The sequence below is a fragment of the Petaurus breviceps genome, unplaced genomic scaffold (genome assembly GCF_028583685.1).
Source record: "Petaurus breviceps papuanus isolate PSGF00001 unplaced genomic scaffold, PetGlider_PUasm1.0 90977, whole genome shotgun sequence".
In the NCBI taxonomy this organism is placed as follows: Eukaryota; Metazoa; Chordata; class Mammalia; order Diprotodontia; family Petauridae; genus Petaurus; species Petaurus breviceps.
In genome coordinates this window covers 64,554,628-64,578,143 of record NW_027187391.1, presented here as the reverse complement: position 1 = coordinate 64,578,143, position 23,516 = coordinate 64,554,628, and the positions used below count along the sequence as shown (strand labels likewise).

The 23,516-nt window shown below is 35.1% G+C and overlaps 1 protein-coding gene across 4 annotated transcripts in view; it reads right to left on the bottom strand.

The window, feature by feature from the left end:
* Positions 1-3,746: 3,746 nt before the first annotated feature.
* The window catches only part of EPHA7 (EPH receptor A7), a 222,669-nt gene continuing 202,899 nt past the window's right edge, over positions 3,747-23,516 (bottom strand). For all 4 annotated transcript variants that reach the window (XM_069077245.1, XM_069077246.1, XM_069077247.1 and 1 more), the window contains exons 15-17: positions 12,155-12,348; positions 10,923-11,078; positions 3,747-7,962 (exon numbers count right to left, since the gene is read on the bottom strand). In XM_069077245.1, coding sequence (XP_068933346.1) covers positions 7,848-7,962; positions 10,923-11,078; positions 12,155-12,348 — 465 coding nt within the window. In that variant the 3' untranslated portion in view covers positions 3,747-7,847. The remainder of the gene's footprint in view (positions 7,963-10,922; positions 11,079-12,154; positions 12,349-23,516) is intronic.

The following is a 23,516-nucleotide window of genomic DNA, read 5'->3' as shown; positions in this document are numbered from 1 at the left end:
TTTGTGTCTATGCATATATGTGTGTATATAATTGTGTGTGGATATATATATATGTATATATATATATGCACTTTTGCATACTGAATTGACAGCTAACCTTAGAAGCAGAAAGACTAACTTCAGTTCTTACCTCTGACACTCCTGACCATGATCTTGGGCAAATTACTTAACCTCTCAGTGCCCCCTAAGCAATTCTTTAGGATACAAATCTGCATTGGTAGAGGGGATTTCCTCACCAGGTGTTCATTATATTACTGAAATCACAGGTCTGACCAAATATGCACACACAAACAATGAACTCTTGTATATATCCTGGCTCTGCCATTTTTCATGAAGCCTTAGGGAGTTTTAATTCATGTTTTGGGGTCTCAGTTTCTTCATCTCTAAAATGAAAGGATTAGATTAGACGACCTTTAAGTGCCTTCTAGTTCCAAATTCGTGATTTTACAAAAATGCATGAAATTATACACACACATATACATATAATATACATATACACATACACGTGCATGTATATATTTATCTATATATCTGTGTCTTTATAAATATTTATCTATCTACCTATTTAGAGAGGTAGGTAGATACCTTAAATATCTAGATAGACATATACATACATAAATACATATATAGGCAAGAACTCATCATTTGGAACCTATGTTGTTGTGATAAAGGAAAAGCATAATAACAAATGTCATTTATGCAGTATTTGAAAGTTTTGCACAATGCTTTACATAAATTATCTCATTTGAGCCTTATAACAGCTCAGTGACCTAGCTACTAAGGGCATTATTATCTCCATTTTACAAGATCCTGGAAAAAAAGCCACTTACCCATTTTCATACAAATAGTAATTATCAGAATTCATCCTGGCTCCACGTTGTATTTACTAGCTTACTCTGCCACTGGACCTGCTAACATAGGTATGGTGCAAGTAGAAGTGTTTGGGTTTTTCAGGAAGGAGAGAATGTTAAAGTTGGTTGGAGACTTAAAATATTATTTACACCTTTGGGATCCTAGCTTTGCTATTTGCTAGCTAAGTGATGTTGAGTTAGTCATTGTTCTGTTCTGAAATTTCATTGTAAATCTCCCAATTTAGGAATCCAAAAATTTGCACTACCTACCTTTCAGAGTTGTTAAGGAAAATGCTACATGATTTTTTTTTTCTTTTTGAAGGGGGAAAGGCAGGACAATTGGGATTGAGTGACTTGCCCATGGTCACACAGCTAGTAAAGTGTTAAGTGTCTGAGGCCGGATTTGAACTCAGGTCCTCCTGACTCCAGGGCTTATGCTCTATTCACTGCACCACCTAGCTGCCCCCAATAAATTTAAAATGCTGAGGAAATATAAGATTATTTGATTGAAAATGTCATATTTATGTACTATTTTTAAGAATATATGACTCATTTTTAGAATCTCTTTCCCTGAGAACTCCAAATGACTTCATATCAGTTGTTGTCTGAGGACTCAAGGAAAATTTGACTAAGACAGGCCTATAGACACCACCAGCCACTGTACAATCTAACCAATATCACTAAACAAGATGATTACACTCATTTTATTCCCTTAGATTTTTAGTACCTAGAGGGAAGAGACTAACTTTCACCTCTTTGTGTATCCCCAGAACTTAGCACAGTGCTTGGCACATAATATATGATTAATAAATGTTTTTTGATTGGTTGATTGATTGATTTTATTATAAAGTTCAATGAGAAAGGAAGAGACCTTATTTTCCATTTCCTTAGCACCATTGGTAGGGGAAATCCATTCCAAACACTTGATCTCTAAAGAGGCCTTCAAAAAATGCTCCTGCAGAAATACGATTCTTTCCTTTACCTACCTTTCCAATTACAATTGGCCGCCATTGCTGGAAGAAAAAGAAATGTCAGGCAGAGGTTCATTGAGTGGGGTACAAATATAAGGAAAAGAAAGCCTCTGTTCTCTTTGTTCTTGCTTTAAAGAGTTCCCCAGTATTTAATGGAAATGATCTGAACTGCAGACTGTAACATACTTTATTCAGTCATTTATGAATATTGATAATTATGGTTCTGTGACCTTAGCAACTTGATCATCTCTCAGCTTTGTATGTATGTTCTTTCCATTTAGCCATAAATCTAAAAAACAATGGCTGGGCCTGATTTCAGATATGGACATAACTCAAGCAATGAAAGGGGGAAAATTTGTGTTTTAGAAAGATTTAAATTAGAAGGCTGAAATTTGCAAAGACATGCTATATATCTGTGGCATTAAACACATGTGTTTAATGGATTTTTATGTGGGGAAGGGACAGGAATAGGAGAGAAAATCAGAGAGGGTCCAAGGAAAGTCACTGATACCAGTATGATTTTGTATTTGTTTATAATTTAAGAAATTGCATCTTTTAAAAAAAATGTGTAGTTTTTATCTCAACTAACCAATCTAATCATCCATTTTGTGTATTATCCACAAGACTACTTGCATTTTTTTTCATCCCTTGAACATGCTTTATTGGTCATTTTCTTTCATGGAAGCAAACAACAGTGGCTAGACTGTGGGTAAGGGAAATGAAGGATGTTTTGTGTGTCTAATGTCTAATGGTGAAGAAGTTAAAGCTACTAGTTGGAATGAGCTTTACAGATTAGTTGTGGGTCTGAGTTAACCACCTGTCTGTCTCTCATTTCCACATGTATGCAAGTACCTAATAGCTCCCATATCACTGTTTATAAACTTAGCTTCCTGAAAACAGAAATACTGTTAGTAGAGGTTATCATTAATGATTATTTATAGAAGGGAAGATGAGATCATTGGTTTAAGCGATGACAGGTTAAAAGTGTCAGTTTATTCAGGAGCCCCCAAACTTTCTGAAAAGAAGTATGGATGTGGTGATTTTGTAATTATTAGAAACCAAAGTTTTAAACTAAAAAGAGAAGATTCAGTCAACATCTTCCCTCCATCTCTCTGTGTCTCTGTCTTTTTGTGTCTTTGTCTCTACCAGTTTCTGTCTGTCTTGTCTAGGCTCCCATGATCACTACAGGCAGCAGCAAATTAGCTACAGTACTGGAAGCTCTGAATTAGACAGAAGTGTCATGTGAGAGGCCAAGGAAAGCAAGTGGAATCATCTGCTTCCTTAAAGAAAGCACAGCATCCAAAGGTAGCATGATGCTGGTGACGTAATAAGAAGTGAATCCTGACCAGACCACAACTATAGTGTTAACTTTCAGGGATATTTTAGAACCGACATTGACAAGTAGAGGGCATTAGAAGGAAAATGATGAGGAGGGCCAATTATAAAATAAAACCTTATATGAGAATCAGATTAAAGAATGAAGGATGACATCTAGAAGTCTGAGTGGGGGATGTGATTGCAATCTTCATATATTTCAAAGGTTTAAAGGATTGTCGCTTAACTAGTTTTACTTGACCTCAGAATATAGAACTTAGAGCAGAGAAAGCTACAGAGAGGGGGAAGTCACTGAGAGAGAGATTTTGACCAAATCTAATTGGGGGAAAAAATCCTTACAAAGTTGTGAAAAATCAATGGAATTGGCTGCTTTGAAAAGCAGTGAGTTCTCAGACACTGAAGGTTTTCAAGTGGTATCTAAATGGCCTCTTATTGTGGCTATTAGAGGCCATTCTTGCTCTGGTATGAACTGAACTAACTAGGGAGGTTCTTTCCTACACTGTGGATGACTAACCAGCATTTAAGCCCTCCAAACCACTTCCCTTGGCTTCCATACCTTACTCATTTAAATAAAAATTTACAGAAAATAGGAAAATTCATTCATGTTTTGTCTTTGAAATTTTTTCTTGCTATAATAATAATAATAATAGTAATTCACATTTTATAGCACAATACATTTTATAAAGCACTTTCCCCACAACAACCCTGTGAGGTAGGCAGTGCAAGTTGTATTGCCCCCATTTTACAGATGAGGACAATGAAGGCTCCGAGAGGTGAATTGATTTGTTCAAGGTCACATGACAAGTACTTGCTATGAGCAAGGACTCTAATACAGTTCTTCAGACTCTATGTCTATTGTTCTTTCTACTCAGACATGCAGTCCACCTACCCCATACATGAATGACCAAGATAAAAAGCTTTTGCCCCACAGGTGCATGTCAATGGTATTTTGAAGACACACCTTTCTGCAAGCATGCATAATAGTCCCAAAGGATTAGAATATTAAAGGAGTGTACACAGGTAAGGGGAAAAGGTGTGAGAGATAATAGTTTCTGGTGGAACCAGATTGGCTCAATTAAGTGTTTGAACAAAACACTGACTGTCCACAGGCCTCTTTCTTAATATCAAGTAAGAGAATAAAGGATGGGTAGGGACACCAAGTAATCCATTAATGATGAGAGACAGTGTTTTCTTTACATAGTCTATTAGACTTGTTTATTATTATTATTTTTTTTTTTTGCGCTGGTAAAAAGACTTTTTTTTTAAAGATTGGTGTTGAAGAAAGAGTTATTTGTGCTTGATACATTAAGATACTGTTCAAAGTCAGTTTGTCCTTGTAAAAGGATGACCCTTATAGTAATTCTTAGGCAAGGAGGGACAAATCCAGCAAACAAAAAAGCACATCTCTCCCCAATTCCCCCATGATTTCTCAACATCTAGAAAGAAAAATTTACATCAACAATTGCTTTGCACATGCATCTTCTAATCATACAGTGAGTGAACAGCCTGTTTCTCAGGTTGCTCACCAAGAAACAGAAGGGAGAATACCACCATTACCTAAATAATAAATTTTTTAAAAAGGTGAATTACACCCATTTTTTCAATTGATGTAAAAACACTGATAAGAAGAGCAATTAAAATAGAGTTCCGAATAGTTCTAGCTAATGTAGATTACATGAGTATACAGCATGATTCAACTAACAGGGCTCTGACAAGCATCACCCACGAGTTCCAGCAAACAAGGCCCGATCCAATTGCTCAGAAAAGGTTAGATCCAGATTTAATAAAACAGTTATTTTTATTTCAGTACTGAAGGCAAAACACAAGTCAAGTGTGAAGACAGTGTTCTTAAAAAAAAAAAAAAAGGCGGCTAGATTAAATCAAGGAGGCCATGTCCTTTGCAGCTTTATAATTTCGGAATCTTATTTCTGACTCTCACTTTCTCATCCTTTCCTCCCCTGAGCACTAATTTCTCAATAAAAGTTTCAAGGTGCAATTTGTACATTCTTGTCATTATGCTGCCTCATCTCTTTCTGGAAGAAAGCATTACAATCAGCATTACAATGTTGAGTCTCTCTCAGTCAATACTTACTTCACATACATGTAATCCAAAATGATAACAGTGAGGGGGGAATAATTGACCTAAAATGAGATAGTGGTGTAAGCATACATTTCCTATTGTGCTCTGTGTCTTTCCCATCCCTTCTCCCTTTTCCCTGTATTGAGCTGTAAAAAATTTAAGGCAGATGAGGTATATTGCTGAAGAAAAAAGTCATTTCTGAAAAAAACAAACCCAACACTTTTATTCTGCCCTTCTACTCAAGAAAGATTACTCAGCTATAAATCTAGTGCTAGAAAAAAGCAGGAAAGACACGATTTGCATGTACCATATGCTATATCTCCTAGGTCTAGAATGGCTTTTTTGTTAATTTGATTTCTAATAGAAAAAATAAGCACCTTAAGCTATGAACAAGAAAAGAACCCCATTATTAGTGAGTTTAAAAGCTAAACTGTACTAATAGCACTCACTCAGTCTCTTTCACTCACTCTCTCAAAGGCCAATGCTACTGATTAGAATTGTAAAGTGCTGTACTTAGTATAAACACTGATATACACTGCCGACACTGAAAAATAACCCTCGAGCACATGGTGTTATAGTTCCAAAAATATATTTACAGTCTATTACAAAGATTACAAATGGAAGTGTCTATGGAACGGGATTATGCTAGTTCAAAGCATTTTTTTTACAGTTTTTTTTTTCTTAAGGGACAAAAAAAACAGTTTAGTGAAATTATATTGACTGTTTTTCTAGGTGATCAAACAAAAAATAAATAAACTGTCAAATAACACTGTACAGTGATCTAAAAGAAAAGTAAAAAGGGGGAACTAGAAGGTCACAGGGAGGGGAGGGAGCAATCCATTTGAATTTTTCTGTAGCCATCTTTGGTCCTAAATGTGGGAAAACACATTATGTAGCACTGAAAATACCTGTTCTTTTGTGATGCTCTGCAAGTAAAATAGAAAAATATAGTGCATTTTCAATGTATTCAGAGCTCACTACAGAGAAATATGTATACAAAACAAGACAGTATAAATAAAATTTACAAGTTTTACAAAGGAACATTTACAGTTTTTGTGTGGATGCCCACATTATCAAACAAGACCAATTTATGACCGATCCCTGGGATCTTTTCTCTATTAAAATCAATATAAACAGCCCAATTCTCTTTGGAAGTACAACAGTTCTCTTCTGGGGTAGTTCATGATTTTCCTGACTTTTGAAAGCCTCACTTTCACTTTTTGTATACATTCTTGCAATATCTATAAAGACACATTTGATTATTGCTTATGATATTCTAACAACTTTGTCAAATCATAGACTTCAATAAATAAAGCTTAAAAAAAAAGCTAGGCCCTTCCCACTCTTTCTCATAGTGTGAAAGAGTTCTTTCTTTCAAAATAAACTTTTTTCTACATCAATGTTCCCAAAGGAAAGACTTTCCACTGCAGTGATGGGGTTCTGAGCAGCAAATTTGTTTTAAAAAGGAGAAAATTGTGAACTGCCCCTTTCATCATGCTCCCAAGTTCTAATATAAAATCTAATTCTTTAAGCTCACATTTGGACTGCATTCAACTGAATCCGATATAAAATATATGCCAACTATTTCTCTTAAATTTCCTAATGTTCAGATATTGAAAAATCTGGATGTGCTCAGATCAAATTTTAGGTAACACTGGATAACTTCCTGCTATGAGACATGTCTCCACATGTTCATTACAGGAAGTGCTTCATCCTTTTTTTTTTTTCTTTTTTCCCCTTTTTGTTTAAAGTTGTGGATCTGCAATTTGAGCTTTCTTATTAAATTATGTCTAGTAAAATCATCCTACAAATAATTTTTTAAAAGTGCCTTATACTATTTAGGGGTCATTATTGCTTTTAAATTTCATTGAAAAGATAGTGTCTGATCTTTACAAAAAAGTATTCTAAAAATATCAGAGCTCTTGGCAACTTGCATTTTCTTGATGACCTGCCAATTAGCAAACCATGTCAGAACAGCACTGATTTAACAGAAGAAAATGGCACAGAAAAGATACCAATGTTCCGACGGAAATACGCTTTCAATCATGCTTTCTATGTTTCTAACGACTTGAGATTCCTTCAAAGGTACCCAGTGTAGTAATGTGTCACAGAATTAACACTAAAAAGGTCCAAAGCTATAAACAATTTACTAAAACAAAGTCCTTATGAAGAATAAACACAAATGATTTAAAAAAAAAAGATTCTGAAATCACATATTTAAGGAAAATATTTTGAATTTAACAATAAGATCATGATTTTATTTGACAAATATATTCTTTCTTAAATTTTTATGTACACTTTAAAAAGTCTATAAGATAAAAAGGAGGTTAGAGAGCTCAAGGTGTTTGGATGTTTTTTTTTTTTTCAGGTAGTACTTTGTTTATTGTCACTGCTGTTTTCCTGGCCACCAGTGGTGGATCCATATTCCCTTTTTGTGAATTCTGGTGGCACTTAGGAGTTCAAGTCTTTAGGTGCTTCTTGTAGATCTGTTTACTGCAGGAAGGAACCAGCAAATCAAGTGTCTTCTAGCAGCACTCCACGCCTATAATGAAGGCCAGTACTGTTCTCTCACAGTCTGTCACCTCCCTCATAAGGGAGAAATTTTGTCTATCACACTTGGATGCCAGTGCCATGTAAATGTAGCATTTGTGCTCTCATAGTCTGAATGCTGCTCATGATTTTCTTTTGATGACCAACCAATGTGATGCCTAAACTCATCACATCCCTGAGGAAAAGAAAGACATTTTCAATTAGTTACCTTACATTGTAGTTATGTGGCATCTTATTGCCATCAACCCCTTCATTAAGTCATCTTTTGATCTTAGCTGCCAGTTGCTGTCATCATCTTATTGTAACAATGAGTTAGCTTGGTGGTCTAAAGTCACGCTCCATTTTGTAAAAAACAAAAATCACAAAACAAAAAACCTCACTGCTCAGATGCTCTTTTTTTTTTTATTTTTTTTGCTTTTTGGAGGGGAAAAGGTAGGGCAATTGGGGTTAAGTGACTTGCCCAAGGTCACATGGCTAGTTTTTGTGTTAGGTATCTGAGGTCAGATTTGAACTCAGGTCCACCCTGACTCCAGGGCTGGAGCTCTATTCAATGTGCCACCTAGCCGCCCCCTCAGATGCTCATTTACAATTATTTTGGTTTTACTGGTCTGACCTTTGATAACTGAATTTTAAGCAGTCTGAAAAAGTTATTATGCTTAAGAAAAGCTTAAAAATGTTATTTCAATATTTGGTAGCCTTGAATATATGTAGATCATAGAATCATAGATTTGGAACTCAAAGAGACCTTAGGGATCATCTAGAAAAATCCCCCTTTTTTTTTTTTAAGCAATCGGGGTTAAGTAACTTGCTCAAGGTTACATGGCCAGTTATTTCTGGGTGTGGTGCTGAGTATCTGAGCCTGGGATTCGATCTCCAGGTCGTCCCAACACTGGAGCAGGTGCTCTTACTCGCTGAGCCACCTGGCCGCCCCTAAGCAATTGGGGTTAAGTAACTTGCTCAAGATTACATGGCCATGTGTTTCTGGGTGGGTGCTAAGTGTCTGAGCCCGGGATTCGATCTTCAGGTCGTTCTGACAATGGAGCTGGTGCTCTTACTCGCTGTGCTACCTGGCCGCCCAGAAAAATCCCTTTATTTTAAAGAACCCAGTGTGATTGAGTAATTGTTCAAGGTAGCCCCATGGGTTGTAAGTAGCAGATTCAGAATTTGAACTCATATCTGCTGACTCCAAATACAGTATTTTTACTTCTGTGCCACATGGAAAAGAGTGGGAATGCTCACAGCAAGACAAAATGTAGATAGAAGGAGAACTCAGATAGAATCTAGTGAAACATCATCATTTTATGCATTGTTAATATTTCATTTACTTATTTTATTGTTAGAATACTAAGTCCCAGATGCCTTAAGTATGAGAATATACAAGTACGTGTGAATTTGAGGTTCTCTGGTACTCAACCAATTACTTATTCTATCACACTGTATCCCTTAGCTAGTAGTAGAAGCAGAATTCAGAAGTAACTGAATATATGTGTATATATATATGTATGTGGGTATATGTATATTATGTGTATGTATATATATACCTATATGTCCACACACATACATTATATTTTATAGATTTTACCTAGCTCAATATTTATGAAGTGCTTATTGAAGATACCATTACTCAAAAATTTTCTTTAATTCAGTAAATTTTTATGAATGTATGCTATAAAAATTCATGGCAAGAGTATTGAAGTCAGGTGCATAAAATGACGAATTCCTCTCAGACATGTAGTTGAAACTTGTTCTGTTTTACCCCCTTCCTTCTTTGACCTTTCTGCTCAAAATAGATGGTAAAATTTGGATGGTATGCATTATTCAGCATGAAGACTTCTAAAGTCTGAATATAATGTGGTAGTGAAGTGCTCCACAGCTGTTGTGTAGTGGGATTTTGATAACTCTTTTGGTTCATGGGCAGTAACTCATTGAATAGTACATATGGGAGAACCTCCAGGCTCACTTCTGCGACCAGCAGAGGCAGAATCAAGAAACACTGATGACATCAAAAAGATGAACAGTCTACACTTCCTGATCATCAGAGGCATCACGTATATATATATATATATATATATATATATATATATATATATATATATATGTATATATGTATATTTTGGGTCTGTCTCATTTTGATTCTAATCCTATGAGTATCTTCCCTTGAGTTTAGAATATATCCTTCATAGTATTGTTTGGCTACCAAAACAATGAATTGTATATGACATTTATGCATACTTTATTAAAAACTGTGCTCATATGCGATATCTAACCTTATAGCATTATTTTAAGGTTGATGGGCTCAGTAATGCTTTCATCATTTTAGATATAAATAAATTAAGGCCCAGAGGTTAAATGAGTTCCTAAAGGCCATGGAAGTAGTAAAGTGATACAAAAAAATCAGTATTTTGACAATCCAGATGTCAGGCAGCTGGGTGGTGCAGTGGATGCAAGATGGGACCTGGAGTCAGGAAAAACTGAGTTCAAATTTCAGCTTTAGATATTATCTGTGTAATCCTGTGCATGTCACCTAACTTCTGTTTGTCTCAATTTCTTCATATATAAAATGAGATAACATCTACCTCCTAGGGATGTTGTGATGATAAACTGAAAAAAAAAATGTAAACTGTTGTGAACCATAAAGAAGTATATAAATAACAGTTTAACTACTACTCCTGCTGTTACTGCTGCTGCTGATTCAATTTACAGTAACATTAAAATGTTTAAGGCAAAGTGTTGAACAGAAATTTCAAGCAAATCGACCAAAAAATTAATTGGGTTGAGTAAGTTACAAGTTCAAAGAGTTACACTTCCCTAGTTAAACTCAAGAAATCACCATAATGTATGCCTCAGTGCAGCTTGGTCATGGTATGTTGAAATCTCATGCCAAACAGGATTGCTGTGGGGAAACTGTCACTTTAGGCACAAACTTTCTCTGGCACATCCCTCTCAGTCTATATAAATTTAAATGTATCTGAAGTGGAATGAAATCATCTAGAATGAAATTTTGCCTAATGTTTTCAGGATAGGATACTTGGCTAGGAAAGACTACCTTTGTAATCATGGCAGAACTTGTATGGTTTCAAATGAATCCAGTAATTCCTCTTTCCTGCCCCCCATATAATTCAAACTCATACTTACTCAATAGTCATTCTGGCCACTGATTCAAGGGAGTTGTAGCCAGCTGCTGTGAAGTTATCCTTATACCTTTCCATCTTGATAGCTTGTAGCCATTCTCCCACAGAACAGAAGGTAGTGAAGTCAGGAGTATTCTGATCCAGAAGGGGACTAATTGGCCTAGTTAAAAGCAAAAGAGCAAGGCAAACCTTGATTGATCAAAGCAGGTGACAAAGAAGCCTACCAACACTAATGCATGGCACAAATAGAATGTTGTCACATAGGTTTCCTTTGTTTTAATATTTAAAAATCCAGACAATTCTTTATTAATATCTTCTCAGTGTAAAAGTTGTAGCCCCCTAAATTTTGCTTGTCTTTATTCAGATTTTAAGACTACTAAGCTAAGTCTTTTGAGTGTGTGTGTGTTTGTGTGTGTGTGTGTGTTTAAATACAGACTACACTATTTATATTCAGTAAATATTTGCTCAGCCTCTTCTCTGGAAGTAACTGGTAGTAAATTAAGCACATTTGGCGGTACACTAACTTGTTCAGGCCACAAGGGGACTATTTAGCAAATTACTCTTCCACTGTAGTAATGGCACCCTTGTGGGCTGCATGAGTTAATACACCTTTAGAAGGGCCTAACTTACTACCAATAACAGCCATGGAACACCAGGCTTACAAGGCAGCAGGGGGCTAAATAACAACTCCTATGTTACAATCCAGGAAAACAACTCATGAGAATGAATTGAGTGTCATGATTCTTCTTACTAAATAGATATTCCTCTTTCTTACTTTATTGTATCGCTATTTATAAGTGTGTTCTTTGCACAATTACCTCAAGAGAAGAATTAAAAATCAAAACAGTAGATCAAAAAGGGAAAGGAAGCAATTACAGCAATGGAAAGAAAATCATAAGTCAAATAACGGAACTATTGAAACTCAGGATGTTACCTTATCATGAAAAGCTAGTAGAACAAATGTCTTTTAAGATACATCTCCTAAGAAAGAATAATGTTTGCCATATACAGCAACTTCTCATGGGTGGGAGTGGGGAATGGAGAACAAAAATAAGTTAGGTTCAATTATTTAAACAGGACAAGATATCAAAAAAGAGTATTTGGGGAAAGATTAATAAATTAAAACTAGAATTCAATTTACAAACATAATTTGTTTTATAAGAGAACTTGATTTTCTCTAGTGCAAAAATTTTCCAACATTTTAGATTCTTGTCCCTGAGAGAAATAGGCACTTACCTGCTACAGGTTCCCAAGGGTGTTTTCAAGCTATTTGGGTTTCTGATCATTTTGTCCAGAATTCCAACTATCTGTTCAAACTTTGGCCTTTCAGCACGATCCTTCTGCCAACAATCCAGCATTAGCTGATGGAGACCAGCTGGGCAGTCCATGGGTGCTGGCAAACGATATCCTTCTTCAATTGCTTTTATAACCTAATAGTGAAAATGGCATTAAAAATACTGATTGACAACACTAAATGAGCTATCAGTGTATAGTCAGATCATTAACAATGGTCAACATGGAATGCAACAACGGAATAATGTACAAAAGCAATACCAAGAGAATAAAGAAGGTCAAAAAGGTTTTCAAGAATCAAGACAATATAGGCACTATATGTTAAGAATGAAATATAAACTTCTTTCAGAGTGAATTCAACAAATGGTAAAGAACAGAAGTTTACAGTCATAAAACCTTTCCCAATCTCCTTATAAAAAGTTATTTCTTCTTGCACAATCATTTTTCTTATGTTCCTTTTATCTGAATACTTGTACTCATTAATGGGAGAAAAAGTAAAATATAAAGTTTTTAGCCCCTCTTACCAATTTAATTTCTATCTCTATCAAAATTAAGCAAATAGAATTTATTTTAATAAAGATTTTTTAAACAACCACACTATATTTCAAAATATTTGGTATATTTTATCCACGACATCCATGAATATTAAAGAAGTTAGTTTAAGGTAGGGCTTCTTAAGCTTTTTTTTTTTTTTGGACCCCTCTTGCACTCCAGCAAAAATTATGAATGCCTTATCAGAATAATGATTTAAAATAAAATAAAATACATAGGATTACAAATAAAATAAATATTTTATTTTTAAATATAATAAAATAAAATACATGGGATTACAAAGGAAACCCAATACGCTGAATAAAAAATACTCAAGGATTTCAGGTTAAGAACTTGTGATCTAAGGGTATTATATCAAATACAGTATAATTATTGTACTATATAATCATTATACTACATATCATATCAGCTATAATTATATTTATTAGTCAGGTCAGCAGCAAGGGAGCTGTATTTAAGTTCATGAGGGATATAGTAGATGGCAATATTAATGCTGACCCAGAGATTTTCAAAATAGAGAATGTAATGGAAATAACTGACTTGGATGTAGAAGGAAGCAACATATTTACCCATATATTTCCAAACTGTGCAAAGTATAATAGAAAACTATTACCTCAAATGACCCATTTCATTGAATTTTCCAAATATTTACAATAATACTTTTTCAAATGGCTTTATATTTAAATTGCCATAAAAATGCAAATGCTAGTGAAAAGTTTTTCATACTGTAAAAATTCTTATTTTAGGAATCCAGAGAGTATCACAATTAAAGTTCTTGTATTCTACTGAGCAATATACATAGGTGATTTTCTAGTAGATGCTGTGAAGCTTGAAATTCTTCATTCTTCCTTTCCCTCTCCCCTGAGTTAATCATTCTACTTTTATATTATATGCCATTAAGATATTAGGATTCTGAGTTCAAGGGGAGAGAATAGATAAGATGGCCAGTGTCAACTGGTAAGAGATGAAACTAAAATAATTATGACTTCAGTTTGATTGTTTCACACTTGACCATTTGGATTTATATGGAAACAAAAATGGGTTTCTAAAAAAAAAATTGAACCTGAATGTCAAAATATGAAAATGCAGCTGGATGACACAAAGGGCTTGTTTTAAGGGCAAAAAATATTAAATCACCCTTTATGAGGATTTTCAAGAACAGTGACACTGACTGACATAACATTATCAAAATTCCTAAAGAACTATGACAGGTTGGACAGCAGCAAGACCCTGCTTCCAAATATTTGGCAAAGTGAACAGAAGTGTTTACTATGAGAAATGTTGATGAGCCTAATACTGAAATGATCTTATTTTTTTTTAAGGAAAAGTCTGGTGATTATTCACTTTCAAGAATAAGAACATTATAATGTAAACAGCTATTTAACAAATTGAAGATAGTAGTTGGCATCAACAATTTTCTACATAGAAGCTTCTGTGAAAGGGGACATGGAGAGAGAGCTTAGTGTACAATCTTAATTTTGACTAAAAACAATGTCCTCATAGTATTATGGCATTAGAGCCTTACAGGATCTTTGAGGCTATCTAGCTCCTCCCCCATCTCCTACTTTTGGAACAAACATGAGGAAACTAAAGGCAACAGAGGGTAAGTGATAGGTCTAAGGTCACACAGATACTAAATGACAATACCAGAGTATGAGACACACCAAATTTTTGTGAAGGTAAATTCTTTCTTTCTATAGTACTATGCTACCTAAAACTTGAATGAGCCACAGAGAAAAGGGAGCCAGCTGTAAAAGATGAGAATTGTAGCATGTAAAGGGTGGAGTCTGCAACAGTTATTTCATTACTTTGGGATACTCTTAGTATGGAGAATCTCTCCCAATGCACATTAATAATTCATCTGTAATTTATAGTTTTAGAGTTTGCTCCTGGCACAAATGTTTAAGTGACTTGCACAGTCATAGAGCTAATAGGTGATAGATGCTGGATTTATTTGAACCAAGGTCTTCCTAAATCCAAAGGTGGTCTTCTATTATATCATGATGACAAAGTTCCAGATAAATTTAGTGTGAGTGTTGGAAATTCAAGACAAAAAAATACCATATGAAAGTGCCTGAAATGATGATTAAAAATGAAACATAAACAATGATGCTGAAATACACTACATGGCTCCTACTTTAGTGGCTTAAATGACTTAATGACCTTTTAGGTCATTAGGAAAAAGAATTTCCTTTCTTATTACCAAGGACTTACCTTTAGAGAGATTCAAGTTATAGGATATTTTCCTAGAGGGCAAAAATGAAGAACATAGGATGCTAGACCGACTTTTAATACAACAACTGCCAATCGCTGGCTAAGTAATTTTAAATCTATGGAGCTCAGTTCCTCATTTGTAAAAGGAGAAGGGATAACAATCTATGATACTATTGTTTCTTATGGGGTAGAGACACTGATTTTATCCTGCCACAAAATGAAATATTAAAGAACTGAAGATATGGATCTTATCTGTATGTGACTATACATACACAAAACTGGAAATTAATTCAGGAGTCACAGAATCACAAACTCACAGAGCTGAAATGAACTTTGGAGATCATCTAATCCAACCCATTTATGAATAAAAATTTTCTCTACAATGTTGTAACATCCTCTAAAGAGGACCATCCAACTTCTGATGACCTCCAGTGAAGGGAAATACATTGGATACAACTCATTGCATTTTGGGGGTACCTACAATTATTAGAAAGTCTTTCTTTACGATATCTACATCTGTGTCTTTTGCAATCTCTATCAAAAAGTTCTATTTTTTTTCCTGTTGGAGTCAAGTAGAATGAATTTAATCCCACATGAAATCCCTTAAAATATTTGAAAACACCCCACTTTTCTAAATTTCCTCTTCCAGTATCCCACAAATCACAATTTCTGATTGCAATTGTTAATTAGTTAATTAGTTAAAAAGTTAATGTTACGAAGGTCTGTACTATTGGAGAGCTTTGAGAGCTTCTGTTAGTCTTGGAAAGGCAACAGGATGAGAGACCATATGAACGACTGAATTACAAAACAATGCTGGTTCAATGTAGGTTTCCAATGCAGCAACTTAAAATGGGAATAGGAAAAGAGAAGACAAGAGGTAAACATCCATGGAATTAATAAGATGGCTAATTTATGGATGGGGCTGCCCACAGAGACTGTCAAAGTAATTCTGCTAAATTAAACCTTCCCTTTTGTCCTTTTTTTTGGGGGGGGGGCGATAGGGGGAGGAAACAGTAGAAGAAAGGGAGCGATGTTAGAGCTAAATTAACTCATATAATTGTACTTGTATTTGGCTGTATGGATCTGGACTTGTGTGCTAAAAAGTCAGCAAAGAAATTAAGGAAACATCAGTTAGCAATTTTCCAACCTAGCTTTGTTCTACATAGCTCCCAAAGGACCCAGAAGTAACTAAGGTAACGACATTATTTTTTTAAAGGTCTTTGGGATACACAAGGACCAGTTTCTTTAATGCTGTGAAAAAAAATTCTTAGAAAAGTTTAAAAAATTATCCTGCTTGGAATAATCTTAGCAAGATGATCGTAAAGGTTACTGGGAGGTAAAGAAAAAGATTTAAAATTTCCAATTTATTTCCATGTTTATATGAAAGATAAAGAATTCTAACTTAGTGGTTAGTGTTACATAAAAATGGAAACCCAAGGACTACTTATTAATGAGAGTATGAATTTTAGTCATGAACTGATTATTTTTTCAGAGGCTGAAACTGATTACTAATGCAATATTTTAAGAACTTAGCTAAGACCCTGCCCTTATTACCTTTACTCCCATTTATCTTGTTCATGAAAGCTAGTCATCACAAAACTATTTGTTGACCTAGTTTAAGTTTTCAATAACACTTCACAAAGAATTACGGGGAAAGCAACTTTAGTAAGTTTCCTTAACTGGGAAAAAAAAAGAACTTTTAAAAATCAGCAACATTGGAAGAGAAGAGGGTGGCATAATCAATAAAAAAATCATTCAAGAATATTGCTTTGAGTAACTACCTGGTAACTAGCTTGAAGCAGGTATTAAAAAAATTATGCAAAGCCTTCTCTGAGTACCCATTTTTCATAGTGAAAGGGTCCTATCAGAGGATCCTCAATCTGATGCTGAACAGGACCTTGATCATCAATCTAATCAAAATTCCTCAGATGAAGGAAAGGAGGCCCAGAGAGGTGACTGATACAAAATCACATGACTAGTAACTGATCGAGTCAGGCTACATACAGTCCTTCCAACAATAAATCTAACGTTCTTCCTCTCTGAACCATACTTTGGGGGTGATGGTTTTAAATGAGTCAGGATTTTATTTTATTTTTTTTCAGTCATTATTGGGGAAGAGCTAGTCAATATGTTCTTGAATGACACATGATCTGAGTACAAGTGAGACTGAGTTTTTGTTGCTGTTATTATTTTTTTTTAAGGCAAGCTCTTCTTGGATTTCTTTTCCAAGTTATTTAAATGATTTTACTAAAGAAGGTCTACCTTGAGATATTATTGATGCTGCTCTGAGTTAGGCAGTCACTCAGTAAGCATTTATGAACCATCTATTATTTTCCACACACTATACTAAGCACTGGGAACACAAAGACAAAACCAGGTCCTCACCCTCAAAGAGCTCCTGGAACCTATGCATGGTAAAAACTCAAATAAGGTTAAGTACTTAGAAAGAAAGAAAAACTTGGGCACTCCTCTAGTTTTGAGTACCTAAATAAGAGCCTGGTTGGAGGGCAGCAGCTGTGACTAATTTCCCTGGGACCTTCCTTTCTTTCTTGCTGGAGCTGCCTTTTAAGGGAAAAGAAAAGGCTTCTAATGCGGCCACTTGCAAATTAACCCTCCTCCTACTTTGTCTACTGTATCCTATAGTGTTTGGAGAACAGACTGAGGAACTTTTCAGTTTGGGTCAGCACAGTTACAGGATCCAACTTTAAAATGGGGATAAAAATAGCACCTACCTCCGAGGGTTTTTGTGAAGATTAAGTAAAATTATATTTGTAAAATGCTTTGCAAATTTTAAAGCAATATATAAATGTTAGCTGCACCATTCCAAAATGCCATGCCCTTCCTTATAGGTCCATTGGTGTATTTCTCTTATCCTGTGCTCCCCTGATGGTTATCGCGTAGCTATCTCACTGAGCTACTGAACTGCTCCAGACCCACAAGCAGCCAATACAAAGCTGCCTGACTTTGTGAGACTAAGTCTGTACCATTAGTTGTATTTCATTGAACTGGTTGAAGGCATATCATTCACTCCATTTAACATTTTGAGTAAAACAAACTGATTTACATATTAAATGCTTCTTCTGAAACTTATTATTTAACAAATGTTTATGCATTGTACCACATACCTACTGTGCGCAAGGCTTTGTTTTTTTCACCTGGTTAAAATTTTACTATTTTTCTCCTTGGCAGTTAATTTGAATCTGCCTCCTTGGGGCTCAGTTTCCTGTATTTATGCTATGGGTTCATCTTTTCTTATGTCCCCAGACTCTGGTTAACTAAACTTGAATTAATCTTATCATTATCCCTTCCACAAGTCTGCTGCTGCTTCTACCTTTAAGAAATTTAATACCCTTTTCCCTGATCTGAGAAACTTGATACCTGATGCAACCATATAGATTGTCCCTCACAGACACTAAATGGCTATCTACTGAACTTTTGGCCTTTACTAGAGATAGTACCTTTTCCTTAGGGGAGCTAGGTGCACAGTGGATAGAGTGCCAGGTCTGGATTCAGGAAAAGCCAAGTTCAAATCTGGTCTCCCATGCTTACTAGCTATGTGACCCTGGGAAAATCATTTAATTCTATTGGCCTCAGTTTCCTCATCTGTAAAATTACCTAGAGAAGGAAATGGCAAATCACTCTGGAATCTTTGTCAAGAAAACCTCAAATAGGTTCACAAAGAGTTGGACATGACTGAAACAACTAAATGATAACAACAAAACTTCCTTCTAAGGTTAGAAAGATATCCTGTGAGATTCCTGACTGTGCTATACCATGGCTCCTAGGTATGGTCTTGCTCTGGAAAAGGACAAGAAATGACAGATCACTTGAGTTCAAAAACCAAGACGAACACTTATGTTTGGCATATCAGAAGAAGTTACATTAATGATAATAAATTTTCAACCATACTTCCCCTTCTTAAGTCATTTCAGTATCAAAGGTCTGTGGATCATGACAGTAAGGAATTTTAAGAACCTACACCAACTCAAAAGTATCCAGACCAACTTTTTCTCCACAAATTCTACTTTCTCTCTTTCATTTCTGAATTCTTTCCCTTAATCTGAACAGAAGGGAAGCTGTTCTTGGCCTTGGTGGTGTTATACAGAATTGTATGAATCACTGGTTCTTCCACACTGCTTTATTTCTCCTCCTTCACTGTGATTAATCCCATGCCTTCCTTTTACCACTCAAAGCTCCACTAATTCTTCCTCAAATCTTTTCCCCATAATCCTCTTTGACATTCTTTGTCTCTTCTAACTCATTCTCGCTTTGTTAGCTCTGAATGATCTCTCCCTGTTGCTGGTTGCTCCCTCTTCCTCTCTCCATTTGTGAGCAAAAATATAACTTGCAATTAAGCATGATTGAGAGCAGAAGAGTAGTACAGGTGGCACACAGTTTTTTTTTAAAGGAAGTTGTGAAGAGAAAAGCTTGATAAAATAAAATACTTGTACCATTAGCCTCTAAAATCTTGAAGAAATGCTCAGAAATCCTCTTCAGAATATTCAAAACTTCTACTATTTGCAAGGTTTCATCTACTTAGATTAGTTTTTCAATCATAAGCTTTTGTTAATCTTTTTAAAATTATTAAAATCTACATGTAAATTTCTTAAGAGTTTCCTGCTTTGCTTCTCATATTGTTTTCTATTAATTTTATCTGGAAACAAGTAAGAATCCATCTGTATTACACTTCAAGTAAACTTTATAGGACAGTCTGAAAGTCAAAGCATGATTTATAATAGTGGTTTCTGGGAAAGTGCATTTTGAGTTCTTTACTTACATGTGAACATTTGGAATACAATTGATACTGTAATGTGTGTGTGTAGGTGTATCTATAGCTATATATATTATACCTGTATCTCCTACTAGAATGGGCATGGATCTATACATAGCACCAAGTACAATGGTCACTGAGTTGACTTAGCTAATCAAAGTTAGATATTTCATACTCTAGAGTAGAATACTTTTTTTTTGCTTAATTATCCAATTTGTCTGTGTATATAGTTAAAATGAACCAGATAACTGCTAACTCTCCACTTCCCTACTTGGGAATAGTGAGGTAATGAGATTTATGCTGCCAAGCTACATGATTAAAATGAATATGAATCCACATATTATATGAAATATAAAGTACCAAAATGAACTAATAATAATATTATTTATAATTAATATTATGTCCTAGCATCAATAAAAAAATGTGTAGTATATTTGTGATTAACATGCATAGGCATGTGTGTATGTACACACATATAAATGAAGGACATTTAGTTTCATCAGCATAGAGAATTGTCAGTAAGAAACTTCCTCTAGCAATGGAGATCATAACTTATCTATGCCCTGGTAGATAAATTTCATGAGATGCCTTGAAGTTTAACGACTAGCTAACTCACAAAGCTAGTGAATATCAAGGGCTAGATTTTAATCTAGGTCATTCTAGCTAACATTATAATATTCTAGCCATTATGATATATGTCTCTGTGTTTGTCCCTGTCTTTCTTCCCTGAAGATATCTGTTCTTAGAAGAAGCAGAATTTCACTTATGTAGATAAGAATAAGTGTTTTTATCAATTAAAACACATAGTGGCAATGAAGCACACTAATTAAATAAATTTATTTAATTTAAAACTTTCTTGAGGGTAAATTTTTATCAAGAAAAATATTCAAAATAGACTTTTTTGAACTATACCTGGTGGAATTACAATATTAAATTTGAAGATACTAATTTTCCAAATTAAATTTAGTGCTTTTCATTATCCCTTTTTGAAAGGTAAGTAAACACTGAATTTTAGTCATCTTAAATTCCTGTCAGACCCCTTTATGTTTGGATCTACTACAGAAAGAAGGTGTCAAAAGAAATGAAACTCTATGGAGTGTCTAGGGAATGTAAATATTTCTCTTTCTCTGCCCCAAGGATTTGTTTGCCCACATTTTGACAGTCCATGAAATCTTTGACACTGAGACCTGTCAAATATTAACAACTTTGCGCTCTGCCAAACTGACTCATCATTTAGACTTTTATCTTAAAAAAACTTTCATGTCGATCACTCAATCCAAAATACCAAAAAAAAATTTTTTTTAACTGACTTAAAATGTCCTTTTTTCAGTGTGTTTTGTTTCTGAGGCTTAATAACAATTTATATGACTTTTAGAAAATTCCAACAAGGTTATGCTAACAAAATAAAAATATTAAGTTTTGGAAAGGGTGTTATTTTTGTTGACTAAATATGATTATAGTCAGGAAACTATTTCAATTTCATTCTAGTATGTGCTCCTGTTGTTTTATGCTTAATACTAGGGCATTTAGTCCTGTAGAGTTGCCAGCATGCAATCTCTCACAGTCACAGCTGCTAAAGAATTATTTTATTATTATTAGTTCATTGTTTTGCTCAGGAACTTCCAGGGACCCTCTATGGCTTCTCCCATCAGCCTTGAACTCTTCTGCCTGACTTTTAAAAGGCCATTCACCAATCTTCATTCTCTTCTCTATCTCCTGCCTTCCCTAGCTTCCTTCAAGTCCCCGCTAAAATCCTAGCCTCCACAGGAAGCCTTTTGTAATTCCTCTTAATTCTAGTGCTTTCCTTTTATTAATTATTTCCAATTAATCTGGTATATATCACATTTACATATAGTTGTTTTCATGTTGTCTCCTCCATTAGACTGTGGAGCAGGGCTTGTCAATTGCCTTTCTTTGTATCAGTAGTGTTTAGCACAGTACCTGGCATATCGTAAACACTTAATATAACATTTCTTTATGTTTATTTTGCTGATTGACATCTCATCTACTTAGTTTCTTGTTTATAATTTTTCCCTCCTTCCCTCCAATAAATATTCTCTACTAAAATCAGAAGCCATGAAATTCTGGCTGGGTGACCCTCTAACAAAGAATTTGCTTGTTTTCAACAGTGTAACCTTTAAGCAAGACTCCCTTGGAATAATCTCCCCCACCTAATTCATTACTTAATTTCTCTTCCTTTTAAAAAATACAAAACAAAATAATAGAGAAAAATCTGCCACAAAATTCAAACAAATGAAGACTTCCCTGATTGACTTAACTTTCTGCTAACAAACTATATATATATATATATATATATAGTACAGTTGTAATATATTCCTCTAACTCTGAGGTAGCCAGGGGGTAGCATATAGAGAGATGGCCTCAGAGTCCAGAAGACATAGGTTAAAATTCTGCCCATGACACATACTGACAAATGACCCTGGGCAAGTCACTTAATCTTTATGTGCCCCTAGGCAATGCTCTAAGAGTATAAACTGCAGTGCAGTAGAGGAAGTTTCTTCATTGGAATTCCCCATACCAAACTGCAGGAACAGTTCCTATTCATCCATATAATATCCTACTTTGTAAGTCTTCAGTTTTATGGTTTTTTCTTTCAAGAGACTTTAAAATATTTTCTACTTATTTTGCTTTTAGTAGCTTTTACATAGGCCAGCATATGGTGAAAATTGAATAAATTCACTGGTTTTCAGCTGAATATAAGTTACATATTCATCTAATAAAATTGATAGTAAGATTCTAAAAGTTCCTGTGGTAACTATGATTTAATTCCATGGTATCAATGTTGTAATGTAGATCAGTGCTGATCATAAAATACCAGTTTTTTTTTTTTAAAGCAATTAGGGTTAAGTAACTTGCTCAAGGTTACACGGCCAGTTATTTCTGGGTGTGGTGCTGAGTATCTGAGCCCAGGATTTGATCCAGGTCATCCCGACACTGGAGCCGGTGCTCTTACTCGCTGAGCCACCTGGCCGCCCCGGTTTCTTTGATAAAAAATAAAATCTAAGTAATTGGTAATTGAGAAAGGAAGAAGTAATGAATGGTTTCACTAGTTAAGTTCAAAATTTTATAATATTTCCTGATAAAGATATGAATAAGAAATTTCTTTCATTTTTAAAATGATAAGGAGTGTAGCATGTATCTAGATAGATCTATCTAGGCACCTGGATAAATTGATATCTTCTTCCTACCTAAATATTGAACACTTTCTGATAATTGGAAATGATAAACTGTGAACTTTATCCGTTATTAAAAATTGCTGTGATAGTAATGGCAATTAAAGATTCCCCTGTATTGGCTTGGTTTTCAAATTGATTGTGTTAAAACCCAGAGTTTGTTAATCCCACCTGTGGGATGGGTTTGTTGATGTGAAAAGAAAGTCCTGAACTGGGAGGAGCTGGTGATGTAGATTTGGAGAGACACTAGAGAGAGGCGGAAGATCTTTTTGGAAGCAGCACCTCGTGGAGAGAGAGAGACTAAGAGAATTGCTGGTGGCCGCTTTGAATTGCCCTGGACTTTTGAGACCTGCCCCCTGAGCTGCCAAGGACTGAGGAGACATGGCTGTTTTGCTGGTATTTTGTCTGTCTGTTTTGATGTTGTTTTGCCAGATTTGTCCACTGGTGAAAGACAGTCCTTTTGTTGAAGAAGTCCTGGAACCTGGCTGTTCGCTAAGAAGCCCTGAGACTGTCCTGCAGACAGAGAGTGAATACTGTCCACTGGTGAGGGACAGTGCTGTTGTTGCAGGGGTCT